General features: G+C 41.0%; 1 protein-coding gene across 1 annotated transcript in view; it reads left to right on the forward strand.

Annotated features, from left to right (window-relative positions):
• The first annotated feature begins 2,356 nt into the window (after nt 1-2,356).
• The window catches only part of SLC6A2 (solute carrier family 6 (neurotransmitter transporter), member 2), a 60,921-nt gene continuing 37,219 nt past the window's right edge, over nt 2,357-26,058 (forward strand). The window contains exons 1-3 of the mRNA XM_014942168.1: nt 2,357-2,462; nt 10,970-11,101; nt 14,800-15,037. Of these exons, the coding sequence (XP_014797654.1) occupies nt 2,357-2,462; nt 10,970-11,101; nt 14,800-15,037 (476 nt within the window). The remainder of the gene's footprint in view (nt 2,463-10,969; nt 11,102-14,799; nt 15,038-26,058) is intronic.

Genomic DNA, 26,058 nt, shown 5'->3' on the forward strand with positions numbered 1-26,058 from the left:
TGCTTTTCCTTTCTAAATACTGTTTTACAGTCATGAGTATTATGTGTTTAAAAGCTGTTTAGAAATATGAACTATATATATATAGCTGTGTGATAAGTTGAAAGCACCAAGCTCAGCCACACTGATTTGTCACAAGCTCTGAGTAATGAGTGAACAAAATTGCCCCACAATCTGCCTTAGAGAACGTTTGCTCTGGGATGGAATAAGAAGGATTTTGCTTCAAACTGTTAATAGGCCTCTGCTTCATCTTGGCAGTGAGCTGTGATGGGCCTTGAGGTCGTTTCTACATTCTTCTCTGGCATTTCAAGCTCAGAGGCCCTGTGCAGAATGGCAGTGACAGAGTATGTTCTGCACAGCTCAGGCTGAGGGGAAAATTTACTTTGGTGCTTGCAGCCTATTAGGAAAATAGTCCACTAAATAAAAATGAGCATAAAGCTCAGGTTTCAAACTTCAGTAAGAACTTTTGTCTGATTAATTCCCCCAGAAGAGGGAGAGAGGTCACAGAGAAGAGGAAGGCAGGGTGTTGCTTGGTGGTGCAGCATTGTTAGGGTTTTGTACCGGTCTAGGCGAGACTCAGTTTCCCCTTTGGAGCAAGGGAATGTCAAGGAAGTAGTTCTCTGAGTCCTCCTCTTGCAGGGGTGCTGCTGAGAAGTTTTGCTTGGTGCCCCCATTGCCCAGATTCTCAGAGAGCCCACCTGCTGGCTCTGCGTTGCCTCCAGAGTATTTCCAGCACTACCTTAGGCCAAATACAGATTTTTTTCCAAATGGAAAAGTTTTCTGTGAAGAACGTGTGGCAGTTTTTGTGAAATTCTTGTGTTCAGTGCTGATAGAAAGGTACAAAGTAAGAAGTCACAGCTATTTAGAAGGCACCGTCATCCCCACCTTCCAAACTTTTAGCCCTATCCAGGAGCATCTATAATCTTTGATAAGAGCACAGGGGTTTGTGTTGTTCTAGGCAATTATGTGGTAGTAGCCATCACTGTCATGGTAAATTTGCCAAAGTCATTGCTAACAGCATCACACACTGCCATTAAAGTTTACAAATAGTTTAAATTGATACAACATTTGTTTTACATAAGAAAATATTATTTATGGCTAGACAGCATACTGTCCATTTCAAAATATGTGTGAAAACTGTCCTATGCAGTTTATATAGCATGTCTAAGAAATACAGATGTATGAGAAAACTGTACATAAAGAATACTCCCCAGTAGTGTTGACAGAAAACATAGATGGGTTTCAATAAAACATGGAGAATGGCTTTATAGTGTATGTAACTGTTTGCCTTCTACTTCAAAGCCCTGTATAAACATGCATTATATGTAGTTTACAGTATAGTTATTCTGCTTCCTTTAGTGGCATCAGAAAGAACATTCATCCTGAAGGCTTCATGTATAATGACTGAGACTGAAGGTTAAATTTACTAGAATTCTTATAGAGAGGAATGTATAACTGTCTCATACTTCTGTGATAGAACATAACCCTTGATTCCTAGGGAGAATATTTAGAGGATTCTGTTGTGCAAGAGTTTGTAAAGATTAAGATAGTACAGAAAGTATTATACTATTGCAAATAAATCTCTAATAAAGCCTAGAAGGAGAAGGAATGTTTTGCTTTGGTGATTGAGTCCAAAAATTGGAGTTATATTTTAAAATTGGATTAATCACTAAATGGTAAGGCAAGATCTAAGTGTACCTCAGAGTGTTTATACTTGATTCTTCTCTAGCAGAATTTCAAGGCATTTACCTCCTATTGGTTTGTACATTAATCCTCCTGAAAGCTGCCTGGCACTTGTCTGCAGCTGATTTAAGATGTCTTAAGCACTTTGTTTTACCCTGGCACGGTTATGAATCTCATGCTGCCTAAAATGGGTACTGCGTCCTCTCCAGAGGGTGCTTAACTCTGGGGCTGTTTTTCATTTTGACAACCTACAAAAGAAAAAGCAGTCTTTAGGAGAAACACCCTCCATCTGAGGTTGTGTTGTCAACCAGAAATGGCAGTTACATGCACAGGACAAAGCACATTTAACATGCCTTGTCTCACTACATACATTAGCTACTACTGGGGCTCTAATTAGCTCTGCCAGAGCAGTCGTATCACCTCATATTGGGCACCCAAGGCAGGTGGCATCACTAGGAGGTGGGTCTCCCCTGTATACCCTGTACAACCTACACAGCACAGCGAGCAGCTCCCGCAGGGGCAACCCTGAGAAAGTTAAAAAGAGTGGAAAGACCAAAAGCAAGGACTAACACGGCCTAAATGAGGGGCTGAAATCCAGAGGATTCATCCCAGGCTTTTTTCTAGTGAAGTGGGGGAGCATCTCAGGGATACAGACTTGGCATTCCTGAAGCATCCAATGCGCCGCTCAGACAGTGGGTACCGCAGGTCGGTGTGTGCACAGAAGGTGCCCACTGAACTCCCCAACCTGCCAACCTACCAACCTGCTGCACCAAGAACTACCTGTAAGGTGGGGATTTTAGACAGAAAAGCAGGAATCTCTGTTACACTGTAATTCGTTAGTTTAGTTCACTCAGTCTCTTCAGATCATAAAAAGAAGGCTGAAACACTTGATTGCGGTGCTTAAGCACCTTCACAAGTAGGAAATAGAAAGTCCTGCAGGGTATTTTAATTTATCAGGGTAAGCACTGCCACAATCAAATGTCATAGTATAATCAAATTAGAAATAAGGTAATTTTAAAAAATTATTTTTTATAGCATCAAAGCTACTAACCTGTGAAATAAACTACCAAAAATAAAGCAAAGGATCTGCCTGACACCTTCAAATCAGGGTAGTATGTTTTCCTGACTGAAACATTGGTTTATGTTAGAAAGGAAGTTAGATCAAAGTATCTAACAATCCATCCTGGCATCAAAATCAGATGGATCCGTGAATGTTGAAAATATTGATTTTCGTTTACAGCTCACTGAAACAAAACGAACACAAATGAACATACAGGTTCTCAGAGAAGGGAGAGAAAACCATGACTAACAGTCTGTATCTGAACAAAGTAAAACTGAACAAAGTCTCCCTGGCATCAAGCAAGGACTTGTAGTTGCCAAAGTCTCCCTGGCATCAAGCAAGGACTTGTCTATGCTTCAGAGACAGCTAAAGCTGAGGAAGCAGTATTTCCTTTCACATACATGACAATGTTCTGTACATCACAGAAAACAGCTTTTCAGTGCATGCATTTCAAGGAAAAATTCTCAAATGAGGTGATGTTATTATGGATTTTCTAGTGCTGGAATCCTGCTTATCCTGACCCATGAGCTCACAGGAAATAACTTCTGTGGTCTTCACTGGAAAATATTTTTAGCCATAGATGTTCTGCCACCAATAGATCAGGGTACATTTTGACAGACACTTGATTTTGTACATCTCAAGAACAGCCTACACCTTATGTGGGTGGTTTTGTTGATATGCAATTGCAGGTGGATATATCCTTGTGTCACCCCTAATAATTGCGAGGTTGGGGAAAAACATGAATAGAACACTCCTATTAATAAAATGATACAGTAGTATTTTTTCTTCTCAGTTTAGCATCTCTTAAGCTTCCAGTCATGTCTGTTGTGAAGCAGCAGCATTCTCCAGCTAGGCATCTGCACGCCGACCCTGCATTCCACTGTCATGCACTTCCTTTTACCAGCACCTTCTGAAGACTTTGTGAACTAGAAAGTTTGCCAGTTTGTTCCCAACAGCATTATCTGTTCCAGTAAAGGGTACTACCACTCCTACAAACCCTGTCCTGTTGAACATTAATAATAGAGATTTCATAAATCACATAACAAAACAGTCTACAAGCTGGCTCCTCATTCCAGCTCACTTATTCTCTCATTTCTTGCTTAAACCAGACAGGTAGTTAAAAAAGAAAAAGGCACAAAATCAACAAGATGGATTGCGGCAGGAAAATTAGTAGCTAGACCTTCACATTGTTACAAACTTCAGGTTATTTACTCACCAAAATACTGTCAAAACTCACTTTGACGGTAATTCATTTATTTAGGAACAAAGGGGCCAGCTCCAATAGTAGCTCTGCTATAAGGAGGCACAGTGTAAAAACAAAAGCTATCACTGAACCTTGTAAAGCAGATTTTTGGACTTTCTGTGGTCACACTCGCAGCAGAAGACAGGAATGGCCTACTTCCCTAAGCAGCAGTGAGAGTCTCATGAAGGTCAGCAGCAGAAACCCTCCCACAAACCTCCAGAGCTCCCATGGCCACACTGGCCACCTTGGACCAACCTGACTTATATTCTCGCAAACTCACCAGGTCTCTTTATTTATTCTTTAATTTCCTATCAGACAACATAGGCCAGGGTTCTGTTCTTGTATGTTCCTGTGATTATCTTTAAACTACACACTGTTGTAAATGTGATCATTTCATTAATTTATGTAAATAGGACCTTGGCCAATGACTTGGGTGTTATTTATGAATGAATCATGCTGCTCTGAGTAGCTGGGTATATTTAACTCTCATTAATTTCTTCAAAATAGCTACTAATGGGTTTCTTTAGCTCATTACTCTTGTAACAAAAAGCCAACGAGATGACTGGGTTTGCATGGAAGGGCTTGGGTAACCCTTTCTGTTACAACCCGGTGACCAGCTTATAAATACACTGCACTTCAAGCCACTTCAAGTGATTTCAAGGCAGCAGCAGGTTAACAGCTCACAGCAAAAATGCAGGCTTCAGTTGGCTTCAGCCCATGAACAACACTGAAACATTTCTAGAAACTATTTGTTTTCACTTTCTTTTGAGTGAAAGGAACACTATTAAAATTGGAATTCTGGAAAAACTGAAGGGTCCGGGCCCAAATTGAGAGTAGAAATATAAATAGGTTCAAATCTTGCAACAGTTTGTTAGAGGGAGTAGCTAAATATAAGGGCTTCAAAAGAAACATGTCACTCACCGTGGTATAGCTCCACTGCTTTTATGGTACAGAAATACTTTCCATGAAAAAGGTTGCATGCTTGGAAGATTTTACTGCATACTTGGAAGATTTTATATGTGCAAAGTGCTACTGAAGTTTTTATAGTATGTCATGCAATCTGTTTTGCAGAAAAAATGTTATTTTTGACTACTATAATCTATTGCTGGCTGGGCTCAACATCATCATAGAGCTGCTGTTAAAATCATCAGCTTGGCTTGGACACTGAGGTTACATCATGCTCCTTTGTGTCTCTGACTTCTCTTTGCTGGGCCACACAAACCCTTATTGCTTTTAATCTCAGGTCAGTAAAAGGTCTACCCTCCCACCCCTTCTTCCCAGAAGCCAGCAGCAGGCTCAAGCTTGCCTCCTCCAGAGAGGCCTCCACTGGCTGTGCATGCCAGCTGGTGGCCAGCCTGCTGAAGAGCCAGAACTAATGTTCATGCACTAAGAAACCCCTGCCTTTCCACCACCTCATTTTTCTACTTGTGGTGATCTTGTACAATCTAGATTTCAAGAGCTCTGCGTGGGGGACTTCCTTTTCCATTCACAGGAGTCTGCACAGATTAGAAGTTCCACCCATTTTCCTCGTTGTCCAAGCAAACGTACTACTTTCTATCAGCTGTTTGCTGATACTGTTTGAAGTACTGTTCTGTATGAAAGAAACAAGCAGTGTTGTTGAGATATAGAGATTAGAATCACAGAATCACACAGGGTTGGAAGGGCCCTCTGGAGATCATCTAGTCCAACCCCCTGCCAGAGCAGGTCCACCCAGAGCAGGTTGCACAGGAACGTGTCCAGGTGGGTTTTGAATGTCTCCAGAGAAGGAGACTCCACCACCTCCCTGGGCAGCCTCTTCCAGGGCTCTGCCACCCTCACAGCAAAGAAGTTCCTCCTCATGTTTAGGTGGAACTTCTTATGTTCAAGTTTGTGCCTATTTCCTCTTGTCCTGTCCCTGGGCATCACTGAAAAAAGACTGACCCCGTCCTCTTGACACCCACCCTTTAAGTATTTATAGGTGTTGATCAGATCCCCCCTCAGCCTTCTCTTCTCCAGACTAAAAAGCCCCAAGTCCCTCAGCCTTTCCTCATAAGGGAGATGCTCCAGGCCCCTCATCATCTCTGTAGCCTCTGCTGTCCCCTCTCCAGCAGTTCCCTGTCCTTCTGGAACTGGGGAGCCCAGAACTGGACACAGTTACGTTGTATTTCAATTCACTAATTGGGAGATCTTTGCTTTCAAACTGTTTTCCTGCACTGGAAACACTCCTATCTGAAAATATATACTGTCATATTTGCTCAAAGTTTGTTGTTTTAGCAGAGATCCCCGCCAGTTAACATTTTGACTAGAATAACCATGGTAACGAACGCAGAAGGCTAATGAGCACAAATAGTTCAAGCTTGTTTCAACTACCCCTATCCTGGCCTGCTCCTTGTATGTGCATCAACAAATCCTTTTAGGATAACAGCAGCTGTTTAAATTATCTTCTTTCTGTCATTAGTAAATTAATGCTTCTTTCTTTCTGGTATTTAAAAGCAAGATGCGACCTCCTTGTAGGACTGAGAGGAGTATTTAGAGCTGTATTCCTCTGTGCTTCCCACCCCTTAGAAGATGCTGTGAATGCTGACGAGCAGAGGGAGGAGACACTCTGTGCAAGGATTCTGTTAGACCAAAATTAAGAAGTTGTTTTGGCATTGAACACAGGAAAGCAAAGCCTGCCGTGTATTTTGTCCTTCATTAATTAAATGTCATAGGGTGGGTTTTAAAAAAAAAAAAACAAAACAAAAAAATCTTCTGTGAAAGTTTCCACTTGAAGTTTCACACAGATGGTTCTTGTAGAAGCTGAGGGTTTGACCTAATCCAGTTTTGCATAACACGCAAGGCTGTCTTAACTCCATGTATACACTGATGCCTTCAGGGATGGACGTGGATCTGATGAAATGTGTTCAGAGAGAGATGTAGCAATGCACAACAGTCCAAGGCCAACCTGTGGCCGTTCTGCTGCACGTGACTCAGTAGCAAGTCAAGTACGGCTCTTATGCCAGGGCTGCATTACAGATGTTAATTACTTCAGATTTTTAGCTCTTAAGGGAAATGAGGAACCATTAGGGATTGCTGAGACCGGTGTTGCCTCGTGGGCTGCAGCTGTGTGCTCAGCCCCATCCCGTCACACCGTGGGGGAGTGGAATCCCCTTGAGTGCCATCAGCGTGTTACTGCCAAGGCAGCAATCCCACAGACTGTGTTCCATCAGCTCTCTGAGGTAGGTAGGTCTTGGCAAGCCAGCCTGAAGCCTTGGCCAAACTGTGTGCTCCCTCCAAGTTCAGCCACCCGGGCGAGACAAAGCTGACTGACCCCTTGGATCCAGGCAATTAAAGCCCAGCAGTTTCTGTGGCCAGTGGCACTGGGCCGGGGTGACACAGCTGGCATCGTGTCATCACGTTTTGACTCCATAGACCAGGTAGGCATTAACAGCGAAGCTGCTCCTTCAGAGAAGTCTGGTATGATGCTCCAGTTCACCCCAGTGGACCTAAAGCAAGAGGCTCACCGTGATGCTGGTTTGCCTCCTCCCTGGCCTACAGGATGGTCACACAGGCAGGACGGTATGAAGGCTCCTTCCAAACACCACCTCTTGTTCATAAGACACTGTAGACAATCCAGTCCTGTGATGAAGCCCCTATGCAATCACAGAGGGAGGGTGATCGTATACCACACATATGCTGTTTATGAGCCGTTTGCATACCAGTCTAGTTTGCAGCAATTTGCATGGTACGTTGACCATCATTTATTTTTCTTTGAAGTACCCATGATATCAGAAAGGGTTCAGTGAACACCACAAAGTTTGATCCCGGGTATTAGCTAGGAAGAGAAGAGCAAATATCAAGATATTTACAAAATCCCTGACTTTGGGGCATTTTTTACCTAATCAGAAGCTGCTAAACAAGAATTTTCCAGAAGTCTGCAAAACATTAAGTCAACTTAATGTGACTAAGCAGCACCCTTACTTTGGTATTTATCTCAATTTCAAAATACTTCAATCATTTAGTTACCTGAAAAGTTACCCAGCTATGAAACCCTGCCATACTGCTCTTTGCTGAAAATTACACCACACCTTATTAATCCCTTGCGGGGGTAGGGCGGGGGAAGAAAAAAAAGAAAGAAAACTCCTTTAACTAATGCCTGGAATGACTCGCAGCCAAATGGATGACGCTTAAGCAAGTATGGCTAAGTACAGTACACTTCACAGTTCATCATGATATTAGTCATACTTAAAAGCCACGTATTTTAAACTAGCACTTAATACGTATGTCCACTACACATCTCCAGGATTAATTTTCTCAAATGCAAATTTCCCTGTTCAATTTGTGGCACCGTGTTTTCCACAAGTCTCTTGACACTGACGTTAATCAGGCAGCTCTCTGTGCAAACCCCGTACCTCCCGAGCGCGAGCGAGGTTTGTGAGTCAGTGCCACACGCTGTAATACTATTGAGGTGAGACAGGGATGGAGCTTCAAAGGCTGTCACTTGCAAGAAATCTGACAGTAATATCACCTAAAATAATTTTTCTACATATAGTGAGAGCAATATGTAGTATCCCAGGCTGATTTAGCTGAGTATGTTTCAACATTGAGCAGAGCTCAGAACCACAAGGTATCAAGTATTTGTTGAATATAAATATTTTTTTCTCTACAATATTCGAACATATGACAGTTCAACATGACAACCATAGAAAGCAGTTTATGAACGACGCTGAAATATTATTAGAACATGTATCACTGGTACTGTAGTAGCTTATGTGAATGCGGGTTGCATTCACACTACACTCCATATAAACATCATGAATAAGAAGATTCTTGCCCCAAAGTGATAAAACCAATATACTTCAACTTTTAGGATACATTCTCAAAGCTTCAAGCTATTCTTTATTTCTGTTGATATACCTTGTCTCTGGTTCATTGCAAAATTTCAACTTTCAAATGCCTAAACTTACAACTGAATGCTGAATACATTGTCCTTACCATTATGTTACAGCATGTTACTTTTAGAAATAGATTTGTGGTGTGACTAAGAGAACAGAGTTTCTTTTTCTCCAGTATACACTCAAAATTCCTTCTCTGAACAGTCACGCCAGGCAGCTCACACTAGTAATATCTGTGAAAAGCAAACACGAAAGGTAAAAGAGCAACAACAATTTAGACTCTTAAAAGCACGACAGTAGTTTCAGAAGTACTTTTTAAATATGCAATTAATTCTGCTTACTGGCATGTTTTAGATAGCTGCAGTCATGCTTTTAGCTTTTATACTTTTATAGACTACACAAACCTTCTGCAAGTTTATATATTTAGAAGCAATGCAAACTTGCTTCCTTTTGCAAGGGAAGTTTTCAAAGTACTAAACCAGTACAGCAGAGTTTAAAGGTTTGCAATAGTTCCTACTACTTGCTGTTGGGAGAAATAGCTGCTGCTGGTTTTCCTTTTTACTTTTCCTGAACAATTTAACCAAGATTTTCACAATCTAATTTCTTTTTCATACATGTAATTCCTAAAGACAGCAGTCAGTTATTCAGGATATGTAGTTACTCTGTCAGGACCTTATTTATCAAAAAGTCTAATCATATTTTTTTTTTATACAGACAAATTTTACGTGAATTGAACTGTTCTGGACTAAGTAACCTCTGCAATAAAATAAAAGCTACACTTCACAGGGACCACAAAGCAGAGGACAGATAGACCATCCAGTTATTAATGACACCAACTATGAAGTTCAACCAGGCCAAGTGCACAGGAAGGACATGGACCTGTTGGAATGGGGCCAGCAGAGGGCCACGAAAATGATCAGAGGGCTGGAGCCCTTCTCCTATGGAGATAGGCTGAGAGAGCTGGGGTTGTTCAGCCTGGAGAGGAGAAGGCTTCAGGAAGACCTTAGAGCCCCTTCCAGTACCTGAAGGGGCTACAGGAGAGATGGGGAGGGACTCTTTGTCAGAAACTGTTGTGACAGGACAAGGAGTAATGCTTTTAAACTGAAAGAGGGGAGATTTAGATTAGATATTAGGAAGACATTCTTTGCTGTGAGGGTGGTGAGGCACTGGAACAGGTTTCCCAGAGAAGCTGTGGCTGCCCCATCCCTGGAGGGGTTCAAGGCCAGGCTGGATGTGGCTTGGAGCAACCTGGTCTGGTGGGAGGTGTCCCTGCCCAGGGCAGGGGGGTGGGAGTGGATGATCTTTAAGTCCCTTCCAACTCTAACCATTCTGTGATTCTATAATTGTTTAATGGTATTGTATATAACCATGCACTGGGGGACTCTTCCTTCTGTGACCTGGATCGTATAAAATTGCTAAGAAATTTTCAGATAGTTTCTAACATTCGATGATCCTTTTGTATTTCAGCTGGCAATACTTTTTATGATAGTGTCACTGACACATCAGGATTCCTATGGGATTCACATCACATAGGATCGCTAGGCTGGACAGGGGGGTTATATCTAATACATTTCATAAGAGTAAGGGAATTTATTACAGCACAAAGCAAAATATGCCACAAAACCCCAAATTCCATATGATTGACCAGTAGTAACACATTTTCAAGCCAGAGGTTCCTGCAGACACTTCACACAGTACGATTTAAACCACCTTTGCAAGAACGTGCACGACATTTTTTTCCCATCACTGGCCTCCACGTTCCCTTTTGAACATATTACATTAAAAAAAAAAACCCTTAAAATTTTTCAGAGTCCCTTTCACTACTTGCTCTGCAAGTATATTTGGCATGATTTCTTCTTCAGTTGGGGATCAGTTTTCAGGGACACATTTTTTCCCTTTGAACTCAAAAGCAGAAGGGAAACAGAAGCCATGGTCTACAGCTTTTTTCAGGGGTTTTGTCTCTGAGACCTTAAAAAAAAATGACAGGAAAGGGACAAGAGAACATGGGATTGTCCTTCTTGATGTTTCCTTTCTGCTTCCCAAAGGCAGTTGCTTTGTCTTTAGCCTGTAAAAGTAAGCAATGGAAAAAGCAAAACGTAACAAGACTATAATATCACTTTATTCTCATTCCAGGTGCTTTTCTTATTCCCTATATCCTCTTCTTAATCATTGCTGGAATGCCCCTGTTCTATATGGAATTAGCACTGGGACAGTATAACCGAGAAGGGGCTGCCACTGTGTGGAAGATCTGCCCAGTTTTCAAAGGTAAGTGTCCCTCTGCTCCCGTGAGGGTGCTACACACTCGTGATCACAAACAAAGTAAAGGTCTCTCATCTTCCCACAGACAGCGTGATATTTGCTGACCTTTCCCCAACCCTTGTAGTCAGGAGTCTTTTTGTTATCACAGGTGGAGCACAAAATGGGAAAAGTCACAGGAATCATCTTGGGGGTAACGGCTGAGCAACAGAGAGCAATGAGCAGGAGGGGTTCAGCCCCATCCTCCCTTTCCCCTGCGTTTTGGGGAGTGGGAGGAACTGGGTATCTCCAGGTGGAAGGAGGGGCTGGAAATGCAAACATTTGGAAATTCCAAATCCCATCCAAGTCAGGTCAGCCCTGTCTCCCCCAGCGACCAAAATAACCACCGACTCCAACTCTATTCATTGTGTGGAGCTTTCTCTGCAGCATCAGGGTGCCTTGGGGGCTGGAGCACTAATGTGGAGTTATGGAGACTGTAGTTCAGCCACTAGACTTGTAACATCCCCGCTCTGTGCCTCAGTCTTCCTGCCTATGAAATGGGAACAATGACTCGGGTAGACTTTGCAAAATGCTTTTCAGATCTAGCAATGAAAAGCGCTTACTAGAACCTTGTTGAGTGTTTTCCACCAGGGTTAACTCTCCAGCGACACTGAATAAAAGGCTGTGGAGTGTTGTCTTGTGCACGGAGTTGCAATCATTCTGCAAGGGAGAAATAGCTGAGGTTAAGGTGTCTAGATACTGATCGGGGTGTTTGGCATTAATCAGGGATAAAGGGATCTCCCTGGGTGAAAGAAACCATGTACATGAAACAAATATTTAAGGAGCCTCAAGAATTTTCTTGAGCATTGCTTGCCAGCAAAAATGGTAAGTTCCCATGTATCTATACCAGCTTGTATCTAAAATTTTATGTAAAAGCCTTTTGAACACAAAGCTACTTGAAATGAAACTGGTCAAACTCATCTGATCTTAGAAGCTTAAAATTCAGATCATGTTCATCCTGTCACTGACAAAAGCTGAGGAGCTTAACAATAGAATCCAAACTTGGCGGATCCGGTGCTTGGATATAGGTTACACTGAGTAAATGTTAGTTGCCTCTCTCAAAATACAGCTTTCCTCTTCAAGGAGTCTAGAACTGCAGAATAGGAAAACTGTAGGATTTTGTTGTGGGTTTTTTTTATTAGCCAAACCTAAAAGTCACAGCAAAATTAGAGATAAAAAACAAATTAAATAAGTGAGGTAATATGTGCCCCAAAATTTTAAAATGAATTTGTATAGATTTACCTAGCCCTTCTATAATCCCTTCACGGGAGACAAAATTCATCCCAGCACCGTGGAACCTGAAGACCCTTGGCTCAATCAAAATTCCTGCCGGTATCAGTTAATACCTTTGAATGGCAATAAGGATTTTGAAAACCTAACTGCAAAAATTAGACCTTAAGGATCTCAAAGTATTTGAGCCAAATACCACTGTGCTCAGAGGTACTCTATCTGTTGACTTCAGGATTGAAAAGATGATGAGAAAGGAAAATAGAACTTATTTCATGTATAGTCTTGTTGACATTCCAGCTGTGTTTTTAAGCTGACATTTTCAAGGTGGACTAAACATACATCACTGTTGATTTTTAAGTGTTCTTATTACTAGGATATAGAATAGCATAAGTTATTTGATTCTCAAAAAGTAATAATCATTGTGTTGCATTTGCACCTCAGCACTAGTATAAACTCAGTACTGTTAAAGATTTGACCAAATCTTCTGATTACATGCAAACACATTTTACTGCTAATGCATTTAAGTGGTTTCTGGGATAACGCAAATCTCTCACTTAAATGAAAAGCACACAGTCTACACCAATTTATAACAGCTGCTCTAAATGAACAGCACTATAGTACTAATTTTAGCTATGAATATTATTGCTATGAACTCTAAGGACTCTGCTTCTAATGAGATGCTCTCATAATGCATGCAATTAAAAATACACCCTGTAACCTTTGAAACAGTCTGTTTCCATCTCTGCATTTTTCAGGGTCTATTTTAGGGTGTGGGTGGTGCAGCGCTACTTTCAAGAAAAGCTAGACCTAGAAAGAGGAGAGCAAATTAATTCCTGAGCATTCTTATGATTTCAGAGGAGTGACATTTAAGATACATTTGATCCAGCATTTTTAAATCTTAATATTAAATATTAAGATTTAAATGTCTTCCTGAATTGGAGGAATTTCTGGAAATTATGCAATTACAGGCCAACGTACATTATTTGTACTTTATATGTGAACATTCACAGTAAGAGTTGTCCCTTTGGGTCATTCCCCCCTCCACTCCATTCTAGCGATCATAATGTGTCACTAGAGGGTTAATGTACTGGATTAATTTAAGCACCAAGGATTTGAATAGACAGTTTCATCTTTACTTTCACAATCTTTTCCCCAGTGTCAGGAATGAGCAAACTGGTCTATGTATTGAGAGCCTCCTGAAGAGCAAAGAGTAACTTTGGTATAAACAGTAGTCTTTGAACTGCCAACTCCTTCAGGGTCAGCATCTGTTCCTTATGCAAATTTTAAACCAAGGATTAGTACTCAAAGTGTGTGCTACTTCCTTACTTTAGCAAGAAATATGAAAGCCCAATAATCTCCAACTGCTAGGCCTCCCACACAGTATCTCCAAAAAACTAAACTGAAGAAAATGAGAAATAAAGGTTTACACTTAGGTGCTTGGACAGTACAGTGATGATAGTCATAAAACAGCTTAGTCTCTACCTGTGCTATGTCATACATGCAGCTTTGGGGTAGGATTCAGAGAACAAAGCTGCTCACAAAGAAGGAAGGATATAGGCCAAAGTAAAGCAACAATTCTGGCAACAAACTCTCATTCTGCTCTGCAATTAGTGTCAAAGCTTCCTCCCAAATCATTGCAAAATGTCCATTTTCATGAGGAGAACATGTGCTCTCTGGGGCTCTCTCACTAAAGGGACCCTCCAAGCACACCACAGTGTGCAAAAATACAAAGAAATGTTCAAAGTCAAAAGAGAATGCTTACAGTGGGGATTCTGTAATCCTGGGCACATAATAAAAAAGCTTTAAGGTCCACACATAGTTTAGCCCCAACCTTGATATTCACCAAGATTTACTGGCATGCCCAAGAACCACTTGGACCCCCTCTGTGGAACAGCACAGACTGTTTCATGTGTGTGTTGGACACTGGTGGAAGCCAATCTGTAGAGTAACAATGGGAAAGAAACGGGAGAGGGAGCGGTGTCTGTTCCAGACTGGCTGAGGGTGGGAACGTGAGGCAGAGGGAAACTTCACTTAAGTCTCAAGCTTTACTTTTCCAAGAAAAGTTGCCAAGGACTCTGACATTATAAAGATGAAGTGAGTTTCACTCCTAACATGGGCTTGCAATCCTCTGCATTGGAAGCAAATCAGCAACAGAGTTGTACAAGAGCAAATTTCGACATTGCACTGCTTAATTTCTTTTTCTGGCAAACAACTGGATTTCCTAAAAGCCAGACATTTTCCAAAATCATTACTGTAATTGTTTATTTTAAGGTCAGTGACACCGTGTCCACATGCGCATATGTAAATGTCAAAATTCCTTTTATTGGTGTGAAGATCTGAAATGAATTTGCAAGCACATGTCTCGGTTTAACTACAGTGTTTGCATGTACTGCTGCATGTAAAATGCAATGTATAATCTAGTTTTCCTTTGTCTTTAGGTGTAGGCTATGCAGTGATACTCATAGCTCTTTACGTGGGTTTCTACTACAACGTTATCATAGCTTGGTCTCTGTATTATCTATTTTCGTCATTCACATTTGAGCTCCCCTGGACAAACTGCGACAACAGTTGGAACAGCCCAAACTGTACAGATCCCAAACTCTTCAACGCATCAGTGCTTGGCAACGGTACCAAATACTCAAAGTACAAGCTCACTCCTGCAGCTGAATTTTATGAGTAAGTGTTGACTTGACTTTGCTATTTATTTAAAATTGTATGTCTTAAGAGTGTTTCCTCTGGAAGGCAAAAGAGCTCACCATCCGGCCTCCAGAATAAGCATCAGAAGGCTAAGTTTAAAGTGCAGTTGTAGTGTTGATCTGTATTCCTGGGTGATTGAGGCTCTTCCCTCTGTGAGCTTTTGTTTCTCTTGTACGAACGCGATACTTGCCACTGAGCAAAATGGAATTGGACAAAAGACACAGATGGTCCCCAGTGCACCCCTTTTCCTTGCACCAGCTTTGACAGGGCAAGGAAACGCAGCAACGTTCTGACAAAGGCGACTGCGTGCCAAACTGAGCTGACTCTTAAGGCTTTAAAACAATCATTCGTTCAACAGACTTGGCCCGTTTCTCGACTTGCAAAATATCTCAGAGCAGACCTCTGTTTGCTCAGCTGCTTCAGTAGGTCAATGGAGTGAGAGGAAGCAGGAGGAGAGCACCACAGTTGTAGAAAGATGGGCTTTTTCCAATTCCTAAGCAAAAGGGCATTCTGCAATGCGGGCCAAGACAGACAAAGGCACCCTCAAATCAAACACTTGGAATCACAACCAAAAAGGTCCATAAATTAACAACTGAAATATAAAACAAAGATACCAATCTGTGTATAAATAATTACATTATGGACCTCCAGGGGAAAATGGAATTTGATTAGGATAAAGAGAGGAGGATGGGCATCGGGCTAATTAAATCAGCTGTTGCATTAATCTGAATACTCAATTAATATTTCTGTGCTGGGAATAGAAGGCTATCAGGGCACACACCTGCTGAGCAGCGAGTCCAACCCTATAGAAACAAAGGGACACGACTCCTAGCACAAATAACCTAGTGTGTGTTACAGCATGCCTGGCTGCAGTAGGGATCCTGGGTTCTGTGTTTATAGCTCTGGAACATTTGTGGCTGCTATTTCTGCTCTGAAGGCAGCCCAGGGAAAGATCAGTAGTGATACACAAACCATTGGCAGGGGTTTGGGTAAACTAAACTCGGTGCTTTGAAAACAATAAGGGGGCTTGAGTTCAAAGGAACTCACTACAATGGCAAGTAATGACAGCTAGGAAATCTACTGCCCCTACAAAGACAATATGTGACGTGTTCATAACTCAAATGTAAAGATAGATCCCTTATAGCAAAAAGCTATATATGCCTGCCATCGAAGAACTTGACTTTGAAGTTAACTGTAAGTAATTTATTCAGCATCTTCAAACAAAGAACTGCATTATTACAGAATTTTCATTTGAACAGCATTTTAAAAAAAGTTTTCCTTACAATAAATTTCCTGTGCTTAAGCCTTTGTAAAGCAAAATGCAATCTCTATGTTCTTGCATTTCTCCTTTAAAGTGGTTCTATGCATTTTCTGTTTTCACATCATGCTTGGGGTATGATTTTGACCTTGTAGTGGGTGAGGTTGTGGTAGAATCTATTCACAATGTTTTGATTTAGTTCCACTAATCTGGGGAACAGCTCAATTTGTGATTCTGTCTGTACATTGAAATTTGAAATATTAGGATTCTTTCCTCACCATGAAATAGATTCAAAGTGCAGTGTTGAGAAGGTAAGAATAAAAAGGGAATTTGACATTTCGTTATGCTTTGATCCCTCAATTTTGGGGCTATAATTAAGTCCCTAGGCTCTGTACTTATTAGCAACTAGATTATATTACAAAACTGAGAATAACCCCTCAAGTAACACAATCTGTAACATCTGCTTCCCCAGATGTAAAAACAGGGAATCACAAGGGGCATTATGTTCACTTACCCAGTATTTGGATTAGCTCATCAAGCCCAGCTGTACAGCTCAGGTGTGGACCCAAACTGTGCAAAGTTTTAGTGTATTCAGGTCCAATCTAAAGAAGACAGACCAATTCATTCCCACGGTCTATTTACAACAGGGAGAGCTGAATCTCCTGATTACAAAGTTTCACGTTATGTGCAACAGGGTCAGGAGATGGATGTGATAATGTAACATTAAATTTGTTTGCATCAGTATGGTGGGTTTACAAAATTAGGCACCATTTTTGGATGCAGTATGTTAAGTAATAGTTCAAGTACGGATCTTGACTGGCTACACACCCTCTGAAAACCCCTTCAAGGAAAGGCTGAATATTCCTTTCATAGCATGTGTGCTTATACCATATGGCACTACTGCTTGAAGGATTGCTGACCTTGACCCAGGTGTTTGTATAGGAATCACACCTGATTCTTCCTGATAGTCCACCAGTCCACTAGTCTCTTCGTAATAAACAAATCTTTGCCAGAGTAGAACTACAGTTCCTGACAGAATAGCTTGTGTCAGGTCAGTCTATTCCTTACAGCCAGAAATCCTAAATTATCAACTGAGTAGCTAATTTATCCATCTTCAGTAACACTGCAGATGAATAAGAATTTTTAAGTATCAGTGTCACAAAGACGCTGCTTTCCAAATTCTGTGATCATGTTTACTTCCTTAAGGTTTGTGAGATATTAGCGATATAAGCTGTTATTAGCAATAACAAAACCAATTACTTTTTTAACAATAGATTTAATATGACAGATTTCAGATTTTGAGTTTTGATAAGTTAAATAGAGAAACAAGGAAATAAAGCAGCTACTTTTATACCAGAGGGAAATCAAACTATGCCACTCAAACTTCAGTGGGATACCTATGGAAGCCCAGCCTTTGCACTAACACAGCAAGGTATGAAAATTAACATTTTTAAAACAGGGATTTGAAAACAGCAATAGCACTGGTGCCCACTGGAAAAGTATCAAAGAAAGGGAGCGATTTTGTCAGTGGAGGTTAAAATATTTTCACTGTTCTCCTCAGTACTACCAAGGCTTGTGGGAGACTATCTAATTTGGAGTATTTGGGGCCATGTTTCCAGTTTGGAGTATCTGGGGCCATGTTTCCAGCGACAGTAACTGGCGTAGCAAGAACTTGCTGCTCTGTGTTACTGGGATGCACTGCTCATGGAGAACTTGTTCAGGATGCTAAACACGCGCAAGCACGTCAGTCTTCAGTGTCAAGGCTGCATGGGAAGTGGCACAGCTTGAACTGGATTCTCTAGGTTGTGTATTTTCATGAAGAACATAGGTACATTTTTGCCTTATGGTGGGCAGGCTGAACTGGAAGCAGGGAGACCAGAAACACTAAACATCTATTTTGCAGTTGGAGAATAGCTGAAGAGAGGTACTTCCAAAACAGGCCACAGGCAGAAAGCTGGTGTGGTTACCCTTAAGAGAAACAGACACTTCTGCTCTTTGGGACATCATTCCTTCACAGAAAGCTGGCCTGACCATGAATTTAGTGTAGATTATTTCCTAAAACCATGCAGTTGCCAGAGCTGACTGTCTCTATCTCCACCAGCACAGGAATAAACTGTAAGAAGAGGTGGGAGTTCTGTGATAGTTCATCTAATGCTTCAAGAAAGGCACCTCGCAGTTCAACAGATACATCCTGCTTCTCACCACTTACATTGAGTGAGAGAAGGCAACACTTGCTGAGAATCTAGGTGAAGTCTTTTCACTGTCTAGAAAAGGGGAGGGAAAGCAGAGAGAAACCTTTAAGCCTCAGACTTGGAAGAAGTCACTTCAGATTGCACTTTCCATGCCAAGACAGTGACAGGTGGACTTTGACAAGCATATTTGCCTTTTGTTTTAAAGCCTTAAGAGTTAGGCAAATAGTTCGGGTTGAGGTGGTTCTACCCTTAGCCTTCCTAGAGTGTTTTCATTTTACAAAGTCTGGATTCAGTTGTTCAGGCTTAATTCAGGCCAAGGTACCACTGACATCAACGGGACAGTTGCTTACAACAGGAAGGAATGGGACATCTACTTCATTAGAGATGGTTAAAATCAATTATAAAGTAATTGTACACTGCAAACTTAACAAAGCAAGCACTCCAAAATCTAATAACAGCTAGTGCCCTTCTGCTAGTAACAGTCAGTCATAAGAGAAATCCAGTTAGGAATAAACTGTCAATTCCACATTTCTTTGGAGACGCACATTACTTTAATTACTTCCCTCTTCAGTGGTTTGGAATTAAACACTCAAAATGCAAAGGACCTTCTATCCTTTCAACATATGTTAAAACAATTCATTATAAATATTTTTTGGAAGAACGCAAGTGCATCACTGCAAAAAAAGTTCCCCTATTTTCTCCATATCAGTCCTATGTAAAGACTTTATCTGCATACAGGCGTACTTTGTACTTGTTCTTGCCTGTGCCTGGGAAAAGTCTGTTACCATCTTGCTTTCATTTACGCTGACAATTAAAAAATACCAGTTTAGAGGAACAAAAGCACTATTCTTCTCATGAGGTAATGTGCCTGTAAAAAATAATGATCTGTTCTAGGAACAAATCCGGACAATTTTTAAAACAAAACAGTGAAATTGTCAACAAATGTATTGAGCTGTTGCTATTTTCCTCTGAAAGTACTTTTTCTCAGGGCTGTAATTCATTCTTCCTGCACAAGAAGTAAAACACAGGGAAATTTTCATGCCATATCCAGTAAAGAAAATTCACAAGTGTGAAGCAGTCTACATCTATCATACTTATGAACATAAATGTATGAGGATTGTTTGAACCAAGAGTATCCTTAAAACACCCTCACCCTAATTCAGCAAAGGTTAATTTATAGACCAATAGGTTTGTGCTTTGGGGCCTTCACCAGAAATACCACCACAGACCAAAGGAGCCACATAGTTTGCTATCAGGTCAAATGGAGGCATCAAGACTGGGAGCAACAAAGGAAGATGCAAGAACTTTTTTCCATAAAACAATTGTGAAACAGCCTCTCCCAAAAGAGAGAAAACAACACTCCAAAAGTAAGCATAAGCAATTCTGCATATAAGTGCTTTAAAAAAAAATAATGAGAGTGGATAGCCCTATATTCTGCTGATCACATCTGGTGAGAAACAACTCTAAGCTCATGCTAAACACGACCAACAGTTTTCAATAGACCAATTTACAACTTTTCTGGACAGCAAACCTCCAATGAATATGTCTGAAGCTTCTTTAAGAGGTTTCTTCACACAACATCCATACCCTATAAACTTATTAGAGAGCTCATAAGCAGTGAGAAATTAAGAACCTCTCTAGACATCTAGACTTACTCATCTTTTGCATATTGAAAGGAAAGCTGCCAGATGTTTCTGACAGGTCTGAAGTTGGGTAGGAGTCAGCTGTTCACTTTCATAGAGATCAGGCAATCAAAGATTAACAATAATTCTGGATAGATTCTGTACCTTTACCCCTATAAAAACCCCTGAAAGTAATGTAACAGAACTAGTCTCTGGTTTCGGTGGGCTTAGAATCAGGCACATAATTAAATCCTTCATGTGAGAAATGTATGGCCATATTGCTGAAACAGCAATTAGCAAGGTGCTTTATGTATCAATTCTATATTAACTGCACAGGCATATTTAAGAAGTGTTTGGGTGTGCTGTTAGTTCATCCATAGTCTCAGACTGACATAGTTGCATCCCTAAATATTGTATCGTTACTTTTTGATTGTGTTGGCTCTTTGGGACTCAGTTAAGTAACTCAGTCTTTCTCTTTTTGACTGAGCACACAGAAAATCCTGGTACCAGTATGTACATGCATAAATTAAAAATAGCTATCCCCAAATATTTACATGCACAGCTTTGAAATTTAGTTTTCGCATATGTTCACATCTTCACGTTTGTTGACCGTTTATTTACGTACACAAATTGAAAAGAAATTAAATGTGAGTACAGTGGAAGTTAATCCATACAAGCATGTACACGTGTTCTTAGGCTTTGGACAGCTTCATGGAAATTGCTCTTAAACCACAACACGCCCCTCTGTAGCAAGTCCACAAGACTGGAAGAATCATCACTTTTCCAACTTAAATTTTCAGGGAGGGGGTTAGGGTTAGGCACATTGCGCTGCGTGCAATTTGTACTAACTTGTAGACATCCTAAGTGCTTATCTTTCCATACAGAAGCCTGCCTGCTTTGGTAGCGGTACCAGGCTCTGAGCAGTAGTTTCAGCAGCCGAGGTCAGTACTGCAGCACCTCCCACAAATCACCTTGCATTTGGAATTCCGGCAGCAGCAGCAGCAGGGCCTTTCTCTGTGGAATATCTCCACCTGCACACATGGCCCAAGGCAGAGCCTGTAAAGGTGTCTCACACAACTCAACACCTGCTTCACCTGTTTCTCATCCAGTGTCCTCTCCAACACAGCACTGACAGTATCGCTGCTGGTGTTTTATGCATTGCTTCCTACAGGGGAAATGTTTCCTCATCCAAAACTATCCCATCTAAGCATCAATCCTTGAAAAGGTTACGAACTTGGCCTCACTGCTTAAAGCACCCAGCGTTACACCAAGTGTCAGGCAATGAAGTGAACATTCCTTTGTCAGCGGTCCCCAGTTTGTGGAACAGGGAATGCTTGTTCCTGGGCCTGACTTTCTTCTGGCAACTGTGTGTCCTCCTTCCGTGCAGGTTTTCTGAAGTCACTAAAGCTTCATGAAAGCTCAACAGCCTCTTCAGAGCAGCTGGGGTTCTTCTCTCATGACTGTCCTGCCTCGGGCAGTGGGTGGCCCATTGAGAACGCTGCCTGAAGCCCCATTTCACTGGCTGATTGAGGGCTGGGGCGGTTGGGAGCACACGTGCTCAGACTGATTTCCATGTATCCTCAAACAAACTTTTTTCAGGAGTTGGGTATTCATTAGATCTACAGAGGGGTGAAATTCAAGCGTTTCCATTCTATCTGCAAATCTCAGTATAATGGGTTTAAGAGCAGATTTTGAAAATCTCTTTTTTGCAGTAGAGACTTAAATTGAGACTTTTTGCTGCTCAGACTTGAATGTTCTGAGGTGTGGGATAAATAGCAGGGGAGGTCAGAATTATTAAATTAACGGGAGAATTAAGCTGGGTAAAGACTTAAGTGAGTTGAGATCAACATTCTCAGTGAATGAAGAGTAGCCACATATAACTTCAAGATTATAATGATTCAAAAAGTACCATTTCATTCAGTAGAAATAATAATTTTTATATGCCAGCCGGGGTGACATTGGTAAATTATCTTTCTGTCAGGGATTCCCAAAATCTAGCTTGAAGTCCATCCCACAGGTCCATTCTCCAACACAAGGGGGAGCTGAAATATCTTGAGAAAAGGAAAACCCAGACAACTTAGATGTTGGCAGAAGACAACGCAGTGTCCATGGGTGCTGGAGGGAGTACACCCAGCACAGCCAGGATAATCTGTACCTGAAGTAAAAATACCGTGAACCTGGCAAACTCTATGCAAAAAAAACTCCGTCCACATCTGCTCAATGCAGATAGCCTAACCTTCCACAGATAAAAGAACCAACCAAATTTTACACTCTGAAGGTAACTGGCAGCAATGACAACTGAACTGTGGTTGTCCAAATATGTAACACAAGAGATGCGTGTAGGAGTGCCTTCTAATTAAGCACAATTATCATGCTTCAAACTGCTTTCTAAATTGAGTATGTAATTTAATTTCTATAGATTGTACACTGTATACACTAAGAGTCCTTGTAGGATCTTCAATTTGCTTTAAGTTTTAAACTATAAAAAACTAGTCTAACTACCGGAACAGGGAATAGAGCTCAGGAGGCCAGGACTACGTCTATTTATATCTTAGCCAATTTGCTGATACTTACTCTATGCAAGCCATTTGGGTTTGACACTATAAAAGTGACTACTAACTTTCAAAAGCACTGGGAAATTCTTAGAAGTGCTTAGGTTTGTAGAAGTACTTAACTGGTCAACTAACAAATACATTGGTTTGTTAACATACTAATTTTCTGACAATTTGATGACATTTTTGCAATCTGAACAAAGCTGATATAGCACATCTAAAAATTGGTTAGATGAATGGCACCCTTATATTGATCACATCAAATTTAGCCAAATTAACTTTTGCCTTTTATAGAAAGAGAAAGAATGAGCCTTTAAGAGGTGTGTGATCATATTCAGATTGAAACCTAAAATGATAATTGATTTGGTATTGGAAAAATGAGGGCTATTTCAAGACCTTTAATCAATCTCTTTGTGCAAAACCTTCTAAATTTCCAAAATACAGTCATGTAAATCTGTCTAGGGATGAATAATACAAAAGGGTCCTTAGAAAGAGCCAGTTTGGTAAAAAATTCTAGGAGAATTCCACACCTAAAACTCTTACATCCCATATTCTGGCTATGGATTAAATGTTTTAGAGTGAACAAGATACAGAATATTTTTCAGATCACGACCCTTGGCATTTCTTTTTCCTTTGGCTTGGTTCCCTGTTTATACTCAAATACTCACCACTTCCATAAAGAGTATGTTCTGAATTGCTCAGAGTGGAGACAAAGCAATGGTTTATAATAATTGTTATTTTATAGATGGGAACACTAAGACACAGAGAAGAATTTATTGCTTCCAACATTACCTATTATTAGAACTATGACAGGAGCCATAACTTAGTGAGTCCCACCAAGCAGCTGCCCACCTCCTCCATAATAATTTGTCTTTAGTAGGATTTATGTGTCAATACCAAGCAGCTGGGCTTCCTGTTGTCTCTTCATGATCTGACATCAAATTAAAGGGGACCCAAGTGCCACACAAAGACAGAACAGAAGGCAGTGGTACCAGCAAACGAACTGATTTCAACAGAGCTGAACTATTTCCCTTTATGTGAATGCAGTGTGGAAGTAAGGCCAGAATTGGTGCCAGAGTGAGTAGGTGACCAGGGGAGTCTTCCCAGCAGAGAGCATGGGGAAGGAGAGGACCAAAAGAAATTTCCCAGAGAGCAAAACCAGAATGTCTGAATGCGGCTTCAATCTGAAACCTCTTCACATTCCTGCTGCTCGTGCAGATAGGCAGAAAAACCCTTGGGACCCATATTTGCAGAGATGTATAGTCTCAAATTCATTGCAAATATAATTTATACTTCCTTACATGGAATACAGTCTTAGCATAAATCAGGCTCCTTTGCACCAATCCCTCATTAAAAGCCAGTTAATTTGTTATCTCTAATGCATTTTCTTTGATTCTTGGTGCTGTACTAACTAAATATTGCTAGAGGTCTGACTAGAATATCAGAGAGCTTAAACAATTCATTAGCTCCTCTTGTATTTTGCCCAGCAAAATATAATAGGTCCCTGTTCTACTTTCTGTCAGCTCCATCTGTTAATGTTTATTCTCAATCTTTCGCTTATAACATTTTCTTCTCCTTTTTGCACGTATTTCTCATCTACTTTCATTCTGTTCTTAATAACAACAACCTGCAGGCAAAATACTAATTCTAGTTGTCTTACTGCATCTGATATTTTCCTTTCTCTTTGACTGAGACTTGCAAATTATGAGAGTTTATTTTGTTAGCAGAATTAGGCAAATATCTCTATCACAGAATAATATGGGGTTGGAAGGGACTCCTGGAGTCCACCTGGGCCAGAGCAGGTCCCCCCAGAGCAGGTCCCACAGGAACGTGTTCAGGCGGGGTTTGAATGTCTCCAGAGAAGGAGACTCCACCCCCTCCCTGGGCAGCCTCTGCCAGGGCTCTGCCACCCTCACAGGAAAGAAGTTCCTCCTCAGGTTTAGGTGGAACTTCTTCTGTTCAAGTTTGTGCCCGTTTCCTCTTGTCCTGTCCCTGGGCATCACTGAAAAAAGACTGACTCCGTCCTCTTGACACCCACCCTTTAAGTATTTATAGGTGTTGATCAGATCCCCCCTCAGCCTTCTCTTCTCCAGACTAAACAGACCCAAGTCCCTCAGCCTTTCCTCGTAAGAGGGATGTTCTAGTCCCCCTATCATCTTCGTAGGCCTTGCTGCACCCTCTCCAACAGTTCCCTGTTCTCCTTGAACTGGGGAGCCCAGAACTGGACACAGTTCCCTGGCTTAGGGATTTAAGAGAGATCAGTTTATGCCATTTTATTCATGACTTGTACATGTCCTTGTAGTATTGAGAAATGGGACAATCCTGCAGCAAGTGAAGGAAACCACAATTCAGGATTGGACGTTGGCCACATTGCATTATTCTGCTGTACTATCAAAAGGCTGAAAATTCAGGTGTTTTGACCTCAGAGCTTCTTGAATGGGGAATCTTGCAGTATTTCTTACTTCACTTTTTCCTTTTTGTGACCAGTATAAGGGAAGTGACTGAATATAATCTAAAGGAGCCAGTCAGGGATTTATTACTCAACCTGCCTCAACAGAAATGGGCTAAAAACAGCCTCAGGTGCTCCTGAAATAAGTACTCCTTGTTGTGAGATAAGAATAATCATGGCATAATTGAGCTAACTGGATTTTCTGTAGCATCACTCATGTATGCTAGCTTGGATGAACACAGTGACTGCAGAGTTCTTTTCAATTTTGGCCTCCTCCAAGAAATGTCTCTTTTTCCAAAGAATATTACAAAGCTATATCCTTCAAGCCAAGAAGGTCTAGTCAATATATTGCTTTGGCTGCTGCTTCTTTCCTCCATCTCTTCAGATATCAGCACATTTTACCCTAAATCAGTTTAGCACTAGATCTTTTATACTTTATGGTGCTGCTGGAACAGAAGCGTAGCTGCTAGTAGGTAAACATTCAGGAATTCCTAGCAATCCTCAAAAAGAGCAAGCTTTTGGAAAGCTTCTGTGACTTACCTTCGGAGGTCAGAAAGAAAAAAACAACAACAACAAAAAAAAAGAAAAAAGGAAACGGAAACAAAACCCATTAGAATTATAGCTCAGAAACAGCAGCTGTCTAGGAAGATTTCCTTGCTTAGCCCAGTTACACAGCTGTTTTGACTGGTTGCAAAAGTATTTTGCTCTTCCTATTTTATGATCCCTTACTCTGATTAAGGGAGCAGAACTCTTGGAATGGAGATTCTCCTGAAAATCCTGGGAATTCCACATTTGAAATGGCAGTTCTGGCACATGTTCCAAGCAGTAAGACACATTGCAAGCTGCTTCTTGGAAAGCAAACACACAAGGAAGCAGGCTTCTTTACAAATCCAGAAAAAATTTGGGCAAGAAGAATAAAAATTAAAT

Source organism: Calidris pugnax, unplaced genomic scaffold (assembly GCF_001431845.1).
Source record: "Calidris pugnax isolate Ruff unplaced genomic scaffold, ASM143184v1 scaffold28, whole genome shotgun sequence".
NCBI classification, from domain to species: Eukaryota; Metazoa; Chordata; class Aves; order Charadriiformes; family Scolopacidae; genus Calidris; species Calidris pugnax.